Raw genomic sequence first — 13,687 nt, forward strand, 5'->3', positions numbered from 1 at the left:
CCTCTTGGACAACTGAATTCAGTTCTTAAACTTTTTTGTTAACTTGTTTTTTGTATGGGAGATAATCGTGTGACATTCACTATTGTTACAGGGTACTATAAATTGATCTAATTTAGGAATATATATATGTACTAGAGCACTGCTTGGCTCTAGTTTATGGTGGAGCAGGGGATTGAACCTAGGACTTTGGAGCCTCCGGCATGCGCATGTCTATCCCTGCCCACAATGATTTGTATTTGTACCCTTTGATTTTTTTCACTGTTGAAACACATTAGGGGTCCACACCACCTAATTAGAAAAGGTATAAAATGTCAATAAAAATTTCCAAAGCACATAAACTTTCCAGATCATTTATTTGGCTTATAAAATTCACATTTTTAAACATTGTAGGATAAAAGAATTAATTCATTGGCACCATGATAGCTAGACGAGAAAATATGTGTTAAGATAGACTGTGGGGTAATCTTTAGGTTTTACCAGTCACAAAGTAGAACTGAGTTTGGCAAGAAAACTTAAACCAAAATTAAATGGATTATGTTGTATTGCTATCATAAAAGTCAGGTTCCTAAAAGTATAAATGGAAAATAAAAGGAACTAAAGGTCATTTAAATGTTGACTGAATTTTTAGCAAAAAAAATGTTTTGAAATTGGCCCAAGCGTAGTAATAAAACTAGCATTTAAAAATTTTCATCTTCATCTCATTTTTAACAATCATGAAAAAGTTAATTCATCCCTTTGATCCAAAACAGTTCGATATTATAGTAGTTGTTGAGAACATTTCTATGACTGTACTTAAAATTGCCAAAAATGTGCATATCCTTTCTTAAGACCTCAAAAGCTTACTGGAGAAAATAACATTTCAAGTAAAATACTAGTTTCATGCTTTGGCAATTTAGATATTTAATATTAAGCTTTAATGAAATTACGTACTCAAGTGGAAAGGAAACTATAGTAAAAGAAACCCTATAAATAAACGCTTAGGAGTGATGCATGTAAGCTACAATGTCTGGAATGGGTTCACAGACTTAAAAGTGCATGGCTGAAATTAGACTAATAGGAATAAAAGTGGGGTGGGGGTATAGCATAATGGTTATGCAAAGAGACTTTGATGCCTGAGGCTCTCAAGTCCCAGGTTCAATCTCCCACACCACCTTAAAGCCAGAGCTGAACAGTGCTCTGGTTAAAAAAAAAAAAAAAAAGAATAAAAGTGGCATTCCAAGTAGTGATATCTATATAAGGATAACTATGTATACTTGATGTTCCTGGTGTAAGCATAACAGGTTAGTGTTGCTTGAAACAGTTTTCATGGCAGGACAGGACAGAGGCCATATCTTTGTCTGCTCCAGACCCTGGCTTAAAATAAAATTACTAGGTATGTAGTGAACTTTTCTCCTATAGCCCACATTACAAATAAGTTACTGGAATGGAAATGTAATAAAAGTTTTTTAAATGAAGCTTATGAAAGGCATATAAAGTTTTAATGCTTTTTGGGTTTCTCTAGTGCTTTGAAGACAGCCTATCTAGAGTAGAACTCCCCTGCTATTAATAGGTTTTATCAGGGAAAGGACTTATGCTTTCAATCTTGAAGGAAATATATGCTTAACTTTAAAAAACAACAAATCAGGCAGCATATGGAAAGACCAGTAAGTAGGTAAATGGATGGTGGTGTAACTGCTCCAAGAAGCCTAAGCTGAGTCGCTAACTCTAGAACCCATTGTTCATTAAAAGGTACAGGTACGTACTGAAGTACTGCTGCATTCCGCCCTGCCCCAGCACTGGGGCTCCCCACCTCCCCCCACTTTTTTTTTTTCCTTCATAAAGATGTATTAATGAGAAGAGGGGAAGAGAGTGACAGGACCAGAAAACTACTCTGGCATATGTGAACTCTACTTCATGCTTAAGAACTCCAAGCAGTAGCGCAGCAGGTTAAGCTTACATGGCACACAGCGCAAGGACCTGAGAAAGGATCCTGGTTCAAACCCCCGGTTCCCCACCTACAAGTGGATTTCTCTGTCCTATCCAACATCAATGGCAACAATAATGACAAGGGCAACAAAATGGGAAAAAATGGCTTCCAGGAACAATGGATTTGTAGTGCAGGCACTGAGCCCCAGCAATAAATAATCCTGGAGGCAAAAAAAAAAAACCAAGCTTTATCCACTGCGCAACCCAGTCTTCCCAGGAAGGAAGTACAAAAGGAGGATTTTTTAGAGTAAAATATTGGCCTTTTCTAGTTTCCAAATGGACAAAGGAAAGGCAAAATAACTGAAGCCTTAACCAAACTGGTGAATAATCTATTGAACTGGATTATTAATGTTTCTAAAGAAAGATTTGCGATTGAAATTTTTCTGAGAACTGCGAAGCTTTAAAGTGCATTAAAATCATAGGCACCATCAAACAGCAACTTGACAATGATCTCTGTTCTTAAGGTCTTTACAAAATAAGGCAAAATGTGTGTTAGCTCTGCTATCTGGCCTTTCAACAGTATTAAGAATTACATCCATTAGAAACTAGGCTAAAGTTATTTAGAGCATGCCCTGTTAAAAAAAAAAAAAGATTAGTGACAACGGAGAAGGGATTATCAAATGACACAACCTAATTACTATAATAAATATGTCAAAGCTAGAACTGCTACCAGTACTGTCTGAAAGCTGCTTAATAAAGGCTGTCTGCATACGTTAAATACATGTTCATAACATTCATCATAATACTCTTGATACACAAAGGTTTAGTTCTGTTGTTTCAGGGTAAGTTAGACGAACATCTCTGAATCAGCAGCGCATGGCAGGAATCACAAACCCGTACTGGCTTTGGTGAAGAAGGTAAGGGCAGTTCGTTGTCGGAACAAGCGTTACAGAAAATTTCTCCACAGTTTCTACAGTGATGCTATTCAATGGGGGGGGGGGGGAGAGAGAAGGGAAAAAAGCTTTATGAGTCAACTTAGAAGTCATCTGCGGGGGGTGGAGGGGGATGGCATAATAGTTATGCAAAGATTCTCATGCCTGAAGCTCCAAGGTCCCTAGGTTTCGTATCACACACCACAATATGCCCTCTAGAGCTGAGATCAGAAATGACGGGCAGTAACAAGGGAACACAGACATTGCTGCACCTCGCACTGAGCCAGAGCGCATGTTTCCCCATGTTCCCTGGCACATAGGTGTGCCTGCGGGAAGGCCATATCAGGAAAGGGGAGTGGTGGCAGGTGTGGGTGAAGCTCAGAAAGCGGTGAAGGCAGGCTTGGGTATATGTAAGCTAGACGTATGGGCTCGGCTTGGGGTCTACCTAGCTGGGCCAGCTGCCATGTGAGTAGAGGGCTCTCAGGCCTCTCTCTTTTGCTCTTAGTCTCTCTCCAGCAATATGGGTGTTCTCAGTTTTCTTCAGTAAGTTTAAAATTCCTGAAAATGTTTTCTCCTCAGTTCTTTGTTGGGATTATGTGTGATAAACGTTTAAATGTGAGGAACAAACTTGGCCCCTAATTCCTGACAATAAAAAAAATTTTTTTCTTTTGCACCAAAACTTGTAAACTAACTTTCCTTACCTTTCTCTTGGAAAGTGAAAATTCTTTTTCACAGAGTTTACAATGTGTGGCTTCTTTGTCTTTCAACCAAACCAGCCCCTAGCAGGAGGAAAAGTATGTAATGAGAAAACTGCTAACACTAAAAGTTAACATTTGTAAACATTTTCTTCAGCTAAGAAAATTTTTTAGAAATTAAAACATACAGATACATACTGAAAATATTTGTAGACTAAATATATGGAAACCTGGAGCCTGCAAGAAAGCTCAGTAAGTAGGATGTATGCCTTGCTACATACAGTCCAGGCTGTAGCACCGGCATCGCATAGGGGGAAGCTCTCGTACTGTCATGCTTCTTCCTCTACTGTGATTGAAAAAAAAGCAGCCCAGCGCAGTACAATCAAAATGCATGAGGGCTCAGCTACACAACACACAAAACATTTCCATAATTTTTTTTTTATTATTATTAGAGACAGGGAAATTGAGAGGGAAGGGGAGATAGGGAAAAAGACAACAGCAGCCTTGCTTCACCACTGATGAAGCTCTCCCCCTGCAGGTGGGGACCAGAGGCTTGAACCTGGGTCCTTGAGCATTGTAATGTGTGCACTTAATCAAGTATGCCACTGCATGGCCCCTCTATAATTTTTTTCTTTTTTTGCCTCCAGAGTTTTCGCTAGGGCTTGGTGCCTGCTCCTGGAGGCTATTTTTTTCCTTTTGTTACCCTTGTTTTATTGCTGTGCTACCTACCACCCGACCCCCTAAAATGTTTTGTTAGTGACAGAAAAATGTAATTTACTCCAGCAGTACCTAGGAATATATTTCAACCATGTGAAATGCATGAGCTTGGCATTATTTTACACCTTATATGCAAGTCCCTTTCACCTACTCAATTCATATACCCATTTCAGATGGGTAATGTGTGTCATTTGTTGACAGGCAAAAAATAGGTAGAGTAAGTCAAGGATACTCAAATTAATGTTTTTATTATTTATTTTGTTTATCCCCTTTTGTTGCCCTTGTTTTATTGCTGTAGTTATTGATATCATTGTTGTTGGATAGGACAGAGAAAAATGGAGAGAGGAGGGGAAGACAGGGAGGGGGAGAGAAAGACAGACACCTGCAGACCTGTTTCACCACTTGTGAAGCAACTTCCCTGCAGGTGGGGAGCCGGGGCTCGAACCGGGATCCTTACGCTGGTCCTTGTGCTTTGCGCTGCCTACACTTAACCCGCTGGGCTATCTGCCCAACTCCCAAGGATCCTCAAATTTAAAGGCAATTTCATTTGTAGACACATGTAGGAAAATGGGCAAAACTATTCCCACGGGTTTCTAACAGTTATTAATACCTGATTCTACTGGGTTGTTGGGAAAGTCACGACATGTATTTCTATGCATAAATGTGTCATGACTTTTCTGACGACATCATAATATGGGAAAGAGATGGATCTCTGTCAACCAAGTTCCCCATTTACTCTGTCTCTATACTAGGACTCAAGTAATATATGTAGTCATTCCTTTCTACTTGAAGAAGACTTCCTACTCACCTGCAGTGCTTTATTGGCTTCTTTTATATCTTCTATTTTAAGTTTTGACCTAAAAAGAATACAAGTATGTCCAAATTTCAGTATAGGTAATTAGAGAATTCAGTAATTCATTAGAAACGTAATTTTTTTGTAAGCATGATTATTGCATGACACTTATGATCACCATTGGCTAGCAGTTTCTGTATTCTCTTAAATGTTTTAAAGCAAAATGTACTTTTAAGGAAATAGTGGCATTTCATGAAATTATGACAATTATAATAGCTATCATTATAGGGTATAGTGTACCAGCTACCATGCTGTATAACTTTTGTATGTATCGTCTTATTTGTCTAAAAAAAAAAAAAAAGAAAGAAAGAAAGAAAGAAAGAAAGAAAACTATCTTATAGCAATGAAGAAAGTAGAGGCTGGAAGACAGCCCTTACCATGGCCATGGCACACAGGCTGGCTCCAAATGCTTGCACCTAAGAGGAATGCCATGGTACTGTGGGCGCCCCTCTATATGATGGTAAGAACAAGCAAGTCTTACATACTTAGGCTCTGACTGAAACAGTGCAGAGTAAAGAAGGCCTGATAAGGATAAGTCATTTGTAACAGGTCACAGAGGTAATCGGGAAAGCTAAGGTTGGGCTGGCTGGGTAGTGCCACATACGCTACAATCTACAAGGACCTGGGGCCCAAGACCCTAGCCCCCACCTGTAGGGGGAAAAGCTCTGCAAGTGGTGAAGCAGGGCTGCAGGTGTCTCTCTGTCTCCCTATACCTCTCCATTCCTCTCAATTTCTGGCTGACTATACAGTAAATAAAAGATTAAAAAAAAAAAATAGGGACAGAGGTATGTAGCACAATGGTTCTGCAAAGAGACTCTCATGCCTGACACTCTGTGAAGTCCCAGGTTCAATCCCCCACACCACCATAAGCCAGAGTTGAGCAGTGCTCTGGTAGAAGAAGAAAACAAACAACTATATATATCCATCTTATCTAGATATATGTTAACGTAATGGGAAGACTAAGGTTCAAAGCTTGATCTCTGTGAATACTAAGTCCACATTACACAGATGCAAGTATGTTAACAGTGGTGGCTGAAGAGATGCCTCAACTAGGACTTCCATGTCTAAAGTTCCTGATTTTAGCCCCAGATTGATTTTAGTACCAGAGCAGAGCTCTGACCTCTCCCTCTCATGGGAAACTAATATGAAATAAAAATAAATCTTATGGTTCAGGAAATGGCAAAAGAGATAGAGCACTGGACTTACAAACATGAGGCTCTGAGTTCGAGTCCCAGGATCACATATGTCTGAATGATACTCTGATCTTTCCCCCACTTTCCTTTACAAATAAATATTTTTCTAAAGATAGGTCAGTGATAAGCCTATACTAATTTTAAAGATCATTAGACCTGATTTCTAAATAAAGTTTGTAGAATTTCTATCAAAAAATCAATAGATAAATAAGCAGGCTGGACTGGGGACACTGCATATGGTTATGCAAAACAAATTTCAAGCCTGAGACTTTAAGATACCAGGTTCAGTTTTTTTTTTAAATTTATATATATTTATTGCATAAGGATCCCAGTTCGAGCCCCCGACTCCCCACCTACAAGGGAGTCACTTCACAAGTGGTGAAGCAGGTCTGCAGGTGTCTTTCTCTCCCCATCTCTGTCTTCTCCTCCTCTCTCCATTTCTCTGTCCTATCCAACAATAACGACATCAATAATAACTACAACAATAAAACAACAAGGACTACAAAAGGGAATAAACCACCTGACTCCCAATTTTTTTTTTTTTCCTACCAGAGCACTGATTAGCTCTGGCTTATGGAAGTACGGGGGGAGGGGGTTTGAACTTGGGACTTCAGAACCTCAGGTATAAGGGTCTGTTGGGGTAATCAGTGTGCTATATACACCCACCCCCCAGTTTCAATTCTATAGCAGTGCCATAAACCAGAGCTGAGAAGTGCAATGACAGAAATAATAACAAATCTTAGAAAAAAAGAAAAGAAAATTGAGCCAGTCGGTAGGCACCTGGTTGAGTGCATGTTAAAATCCACAAGGGCCCAAGTTCAAGCCCTTAGTCCCCACCTGCATGAGGAAAGCTTCCTGAGTGGTGGTGCAGTGCTGCAGGGGTCTCTCCCAGCTCAGCAATATGTGCTCAACAGCCTGGGAGGCAGCATAGTGGGCGAAGTGCTAGCTTCTCAAGCCGGAGTTCTCGAAGTCAATCCTGGGCACTGCATGTGCCAGAGTGATGCTCTGATCCCCTCTCTCCTCTTCTCCTGTTAATAAATAAATCTATCTCTGTGTGTCTGTGTATTTATTTTTTGTCCTTATTTGGGGTTCACCGCTGTGGGTGGTGAATAACTTTCAGACGGAGAGGAGGGGAAAGATACCACAGTTCCAAAGCTTCCTCCAGTGCTACAATACTCGCATGTGGTGAACAGGGGTTTCAAACCCGGGTTATTCATCATGCACGTGGCTAAGCACGCAACCCTCTTATGCCAGAGATGAGCCGTGTTCTGGTCCTCTCTATATATAAATAAAGTGTGCTGATTTGCTCTGTGTGAGATCCAGGTTTTAGCCTGGCCCCCACAGCACTGAAGGAAGTTTCAGTGCTGTGGTCTCTTTCACTCTCTCTGCCTCTGTCTCTATTTGGAAAAGTCACCCTGTCGAGAGGTGAAGCCCTGTCTCTGAGTGTCAGGAGTTAGTTCAACAGGTAGTACACATCACTATGTGTGAGGCTCTGGTGGGCAGCTCCATGGATGGGGCAGTGGTGCTTTGATCTCTCTCTCTCTCTCTCCCTCTCTCCCCCTTTCTCTCTCTTTCCACTCATAAGTATATAGAATGAAAACATTGGACTGGGCAGCCAAGAGGTAGTGCAGTGGAGAAGGAGAAAATGGCCCACAGGAATAGTGGAGTTGAGTAGACACTGCATCCCAATGACAACTCTGGTGGTAAAAAAAAAAAAAAAAAAAAAAGGTTTGGAATGGCTTGTCTGGCAGTATCACCCATGTGAAAAGCCCTTGGTTCAGTCTCTAGAGCTACATATAAAAGAGGAGGTTTTCTGGGCTGGGAAGATAACAATGGTTACACAAAAGACTATCATGCCTAAGCCTATGAGGTCCAAGGTTCAATCCCTAGTCCCACCCTAAGCAACAGCTGAGAAGTGCTCTGGTAAATAAATTGATATATATATTCAATATAATAGTGGTATATCCAGTTTAGACGAAAACCTTCCGGTTTACCTCAGACACTTGGCACATCAGTGGAACTGCTAACCCAAAATGCAGGTATAGTGAACAGGAAGAAAATGTGAGAAAAAGGGGTCAGGTGGTGGCACACCAGGTTAAGTGCACACATTACAGTGTGCAAGGTCCTAAGTTCAAGCCCCTAGTCCCCACTTGCATGTAGGAAGCTTCACGAGTGGTGAAGCAGGGATGCAGGTGTCTCTCTTGCTCTCTATCTCCCCTTCCCTCTCGATTTCTGGTTGTCTCTATCCAATAAAGATAATAAAAAAATTGTTTTAAAGAAAATGTGAGAAAAACAGAACGTCATTTCTCCATCTTGTCTCTAGGAACCCAATAATATTAACTGCAATAGCAGCACAATGTAGGAAGTTAACCCCCGACTCCAAATGGCATAAAACACCTTTCAATTCTCATAATGTTGGTTTCTATTTCTTTTTATTATCTTTATTTATTGGATAGAGACAGCCAGAAATTGAGAGGGAAGGGGGTAAAGGAAAGAGAAAGAAAGACAGAGAGATATCTACAGCACTGTTTCACCACTTGCAGGTGGGCACTGGGGGCTTGAACCCGGGTCCTTCCACACTGTGATATGTGCACTCCACCGAGTGCACCACCACCTGTCTACTCAGTGTGTCTTTTTCTTTCTTCCTTCCTTCCTTTCTTTTTCTCCCTTCCTTCCGTCTTTCATCTTTATTTATTGGCTAGGGACAGCCAGAAGTTCAAGAGGGCAGGAGGAGACAGAAAGGGAGAAAGACATACACCTGTAGCACTGCTTCACCACTCACAAAGTTTGTCCCCTGCAGGTGGGAACCTGGGGTCCCAACCTGGATCCTTGCACATTGTAACATGTGCGCTCAACCAGGTGTGCCACCACCCAGCCCCATGTTGCTTTCTATTCAAAACAATTGGAGAAAGATTTCTCCATCTGAAAATTTGACTGTTATGAACCTGAGAAAAATACATTAAATGAACTTCTGAAATTTTTGATTTGAAGAAATTGAAGTCTTACTTTTCATCTACTAGAAAAGGCTGCCAGATAAGGTTGCTAAAGTGAACATAACTTTTAACAAAATCTTTTCATTCTAGTCTTGTTAATTTTTAAAGTTTTTGTTTGGTTATGTTTTCTTTAATAGCTCATCTTTTTTTTTTTAATTTTATTTGTTTATCAATGAGAAAGATAGGAGGAGAGAGAAAGAACCGGACATCACTCTGTTACATGTTGCCAGGGATCGAACTCAGGACCTCATGCTTGAGAGTCCAGTGCTTTATCTACTTCACCACCTCCTGGACCACCGTATCTTTATTTCCTACATTTAAATTTTTCTGACTTTAGCAGAACAAGTTTAGCACACTTGTGCATTTAAGAAAGTCAAAACTACTTAGCAGAAGGAAAAAAGAGAAATTACTCGCTAAGTTTGTTGCCAAGTTCTTGAAGAGCCTGCTCCTGCTCGTGATAGATTTTTTTCAACTGCTGGTTTTCATCCTGCAGGTTAAGGAACTCCTTCAAAATAGTAAGAGAGAAAATTCACTTTAAGAGAAACAAGAAGCTCCACATATACACGCATCATTAATTAGGAACATGTATAGCTTTTAGCTTTGAATGAAAAAAAAAAAAAAAAACACAGAACTTCCTACGTCTAGTTTTCATCCTTAATTATTTCACACTCATTTAATCTACTTACTTGGCTGTGTGTGTGTATTATAAATTCATCTTCTTTTTTTAAAATCTGCTGTCAGGCAATGAACCCCAGGTCGCAAGGGACGCACAATATTGCTGAGCGGCCTCCATAGCCCAGCGTTTTATTCTTTAGTTATTTTGAGAAAATGAGACAAATGGGGAGAGAGAAAGGAGAGATGCCGTAACACTACGTCAGCATTCAACGAACTAACTAGGTGCTGTGCGTGGCCAAGTGATGCCAGAGCTCAAAGCCAGGGTCTCAAGCACAACATAGCATGCAGTCTACCAGGTGAGCTATCCCCAGCCACTCTACTGGTAATTTTTTAAAAGAACTGGCATATTTTTTTCCTTGTTATAAATGTATATTATGATTTGATTATCTCTTTTTTGATAATTAAAACAATCTAATTGTTTTGTTTTCTTGAGAGATACAAAGGGAAAGATACAGAGAGAGAGAGAGAATCAGCACACTGCTCCGCTCCTGCTTATGGTGGGGCTGGGGACTGAACCTGAGACCTCAGAGCCTCAGGCATGAGAGTATCTTTGCTATCTCCCCAGCCAATCTGGTTGTCCCTGAAACTAGCTGTGACTAGATCAAACAGATAGATCACTGGCTAGGTCACATGTCTCTCCCTTTTCTGTGTCTCTGTGTTTGAATGAAAAAGCCATCCTGGGAGCAGTAAAATCTTCTATGTGTAAGGTGTTAGCTCTGCAGTTTAACAAAAACTTTCAAGGGGGCTGGGCAGTAGCACATCGGGTTAAGTGCATATGGCGCAAAGTGCAAGGACCCACTCAAGGATCCTGGTTCGAACCCCACTTGCAGAGGGGTCACTTCCTAAGCAGTGAAACAGGTCTGTAGGTATCCATCTTTCTCCTCCCCCACTTTCTGTCATCCCCTCCTCTCTCAATTTCTCTCTGTCCTATCCAACAACAACAATAACAATAATAAGGGCAACACAAATGGGGGAAAAAACTTTCAAGATAAACTTTTCTGGGTGAAGGTAGATAGCATAATGATTATGCAGAGAATCTCATGCCTGAGACCTCAAAGCCCCAGGTTCATTACCCCCACCACCACCACCATAAACCAGAGTTGAGCAGTGCTCTGAGAAAAACAGAAATAATAGGGGCCAGGCGGTAGTACACCAGGTTAATCAAACAAATCAGTGTGCAAGGACCCAGGTTCAATCCCTTGGTCTCCTCCTATAGAGGGTAAGCTTCATAAGGAGGAAAGCAGGGCTGTCTCTCTGTCTCTTTCCCAACCTAACTCTCCCCCCCCCCACTTCTCTCTCTGACTCTACTCAAGTAATAAATCAATAATAAAGTTTTCAGTTTTACCAGATTTACTTGTGTTTCCCTCTACACAGGACCTCACACATGTATGATTTCATTGATCTGTTTTTCAGATAGCAAGGGAGAAGCCACAGACAGTGCTTACTCCAGTGCTGTAGCACTCCTATGTGGTACCGGGGCTTAAACAGGAAAGTAAGTCTTCTGCATAACCATTATGCTATCACCCAACCTTCTAGTCCACTTTTATTTTTAAGTAGTTATTTAATATGAGGCAGAAGTTAGATGCGGTGCTGGGGAGCTGGAGTAGGAGGCACGAGTTACCTGAGCTACTTCCCCAGCTGCTATTTCTGAATACAGCTATTTTATTTATTTCATATGAGCTAGTAAGAGAGCAACAGAAAGAGAGAAGACAAACAAAAACCCCGCCAGTGTGCCAAAGATCAAATAGGGAGCCTCAGGCACGCAAGTCCTGCACGATACCCATTTAGCTATTTCTTTATATTTACTTTTATTCTTAAAAAAAAAAAAAAAAAACACGTTATGAAGGGCCAGGCGGTGAAGCACCTGGTTGAGCGCACACATTACAGTGCACAAGGACCCAGGTTCAGGCCCCTGGTCCCCACCTGCAGGGGAAAAGCTTGATGAGTGGTGAAGCAGGGCTGCAGGTCTCTCTCCCTCTGTATCTTCCTCTGCCCTCCCAATTTCTGTCTCTATCCAATAATAAATAATGAAGTAAATTAAAAAAAAAAACAGTTATGCATCACTCATATATGGAATTTAAGAAACAAAGCCAAGGAAAAGACATGAAAAAACATTTAAGAAAATACAGAAGCTGGAGGCCAGGCAGTAGCATAGTGGGTTAAGCACACATGGTGCAAAGCCCAAGGACCGGCGTGAGGATCACGGTTCGAGCCCCCAGCACTCCACTTGCAGGAGATGGCTTCACAGGTGGTGAAGCAGGTCTGCAGGTGTCTACATCTCTCTGTCCCCCTCCTCTCTTGATTTCTCTCTGTCCTATCCAACAAAAATGACAGCAATAACAATAATAATAATAACAACAAAAACGATAAACAAAGGGCAACAAAAGGGAAAAAAAACAGCTTCCAGGAGCAGTGGATTTGTAGTGCAGGCACAGAGCCCAGCGATAATCCTGGAGGCCAAAAAAAAAAAAAAGTTTAAAAAAAAATGCAGAAGCTACATCTGCAGATCCGCAGTTACTAACCGAGGAGGGAGGAATGCGCACGGCAGACAGCTGCGGGCAGACAGTGACTCTTTGTGGAGGGTGAGGGATACTAACACACATTCTGGGTAAATGTGAAAGTGGACCCAGCAGACAACACAGGCTCCTTCTAGTCCTCCATTTCAAACATGTTAAAAATAGGGTCTGGTGACATCACTCCACTGGGAGCATACCTGCCTTGTCATGCACATGGCCTAGGTTGGAGCCTGGAAACTTCAGTGCTATGGTGTCTCTTGTTATCTCTCTTCTTCTATCTGAAAAAGTTGGTCTGGACCAGTCAAATTACAGTGATGATCCAAAAAAGTTAAAACAAAACATCTCTTTAAGATTTACTTATTGCGTTGGCAAAAAAAGCTCACTTGTGTGCTGTTTGCCATGTACGTGACCCGGGTTTGTGCAGACCTCCAGCAGACTAAAGGAAGCATCAGTGTTGTGCTCTCTTTTGGTCTCTCTGCCTCTCTGAGTCACAGGAAAAGGATTCACTTATTTATTCGTGAGACAGAGAAAGAACCACCAGACTATCCCTATGACACAGATACTAGATATTGAACTTGGAACCTCCTGGTTGCAAATCCAAAGCTTTATTCACTGTATCACCTTCAGGGCCACTATATATTTATTTTTAGGAGGGTGGTTATGCACAATGGTTATGCGAAGAGACTCTCACACCTGAGGCTCCAACGTCCCAGGTTCAATCCCCTGCATCATCAAAAGCCAGAACTGAGCAGTGCTCTGGTTAAAAAAGAAAGAAAAGAAAGAGTAAAAGGCCAAAGTACTGTTCAGCTCTGTCATATGCGATGCCGGGGACTGAATATGGAGCCACATACATCCAAGACCAGGTCTCTGACAGTTAGCTATCTCTCTGGCCCTATTTTATTTATTCTTTGAGAGACAAGAGAAGCAGGCTAAGAGAGAGGAGTGGATACTGGAGGAAAGAGAGACCAGAGCTCTATTTGATCATGTTCAGTGCCAGGATTAAAACTGGGGTCTCCTGTATGAGAGGCATGCACTATACCCGCTCAACAACCTTCCCCACCGCAAAACATTTACTTTTTTAAGGCTAATGATTTGTTGGGTCTCATTTCTAAGATGAGATAGGGCATCTTTCTCCTTTTGAAGATCTTCCTGCAAAGTCTGCCTCCATTCCTTCTCAATCTTCAAATCAGTTTCCAGTTGTGTCCTTG

The 13,687-nt window shown here is 41.3% G+C and overlaps 1 protein-coding gene across 2 annotated transcripts in view; it reads right to left on the reverse strand.

The window, feature by feature from the left end:
* Positions 1-336: 336 nt before the first annotated feature.
* Positions 337-13,687, reverse strand: part of RUFY2 (RUN and FYVE domain containing 2) — a 68,710-nt gene continuing 55,359 nt past the window's right edge. For both annotated transcript variants that reach the window (XM_007524161.3, XM_060195524.1), the window contains exons 14-18: positions 13,554-13,683; positions 9,699-9,793; positions 5,058-5,106; positions 3,539-3,616; positions 337-2,886 (exon numbers count right to left, since the gene is read on the reverse strand). In XM_007524161.3, the coding sequence (XP_007524223.2) occupies positions 2,743-2,886; positions 3,539-3,616; positions 5,058-5,106; positions 9,699-9,793; positions 13,554-13,683 (496 nt within the window). In that variant the 3' untranslated portion in view covers positions 337-2,742. The remainder of the gene's footprint in view (positions 2,887-3,538; positions 3,617-5,057; positions 5,107-9,698; positions 9,794-13,553; positions 13,684-13,687) is intronic.

This window comes from Erinaceus europaeus, chromosome 1, assembly GCF_950295315.1.
Source record: "Erinaceus europaeus chromosome 1, mEriEur2.1, whole genome shotgun sequence".
Taxonomy (NCBI): domain Eukaryota; kingdom Metazoa; phylum Chordata; class Mammalia; order Eulipotyphla; family Erinaceidae; genus Erinaceus; species Erinaceus europaeus.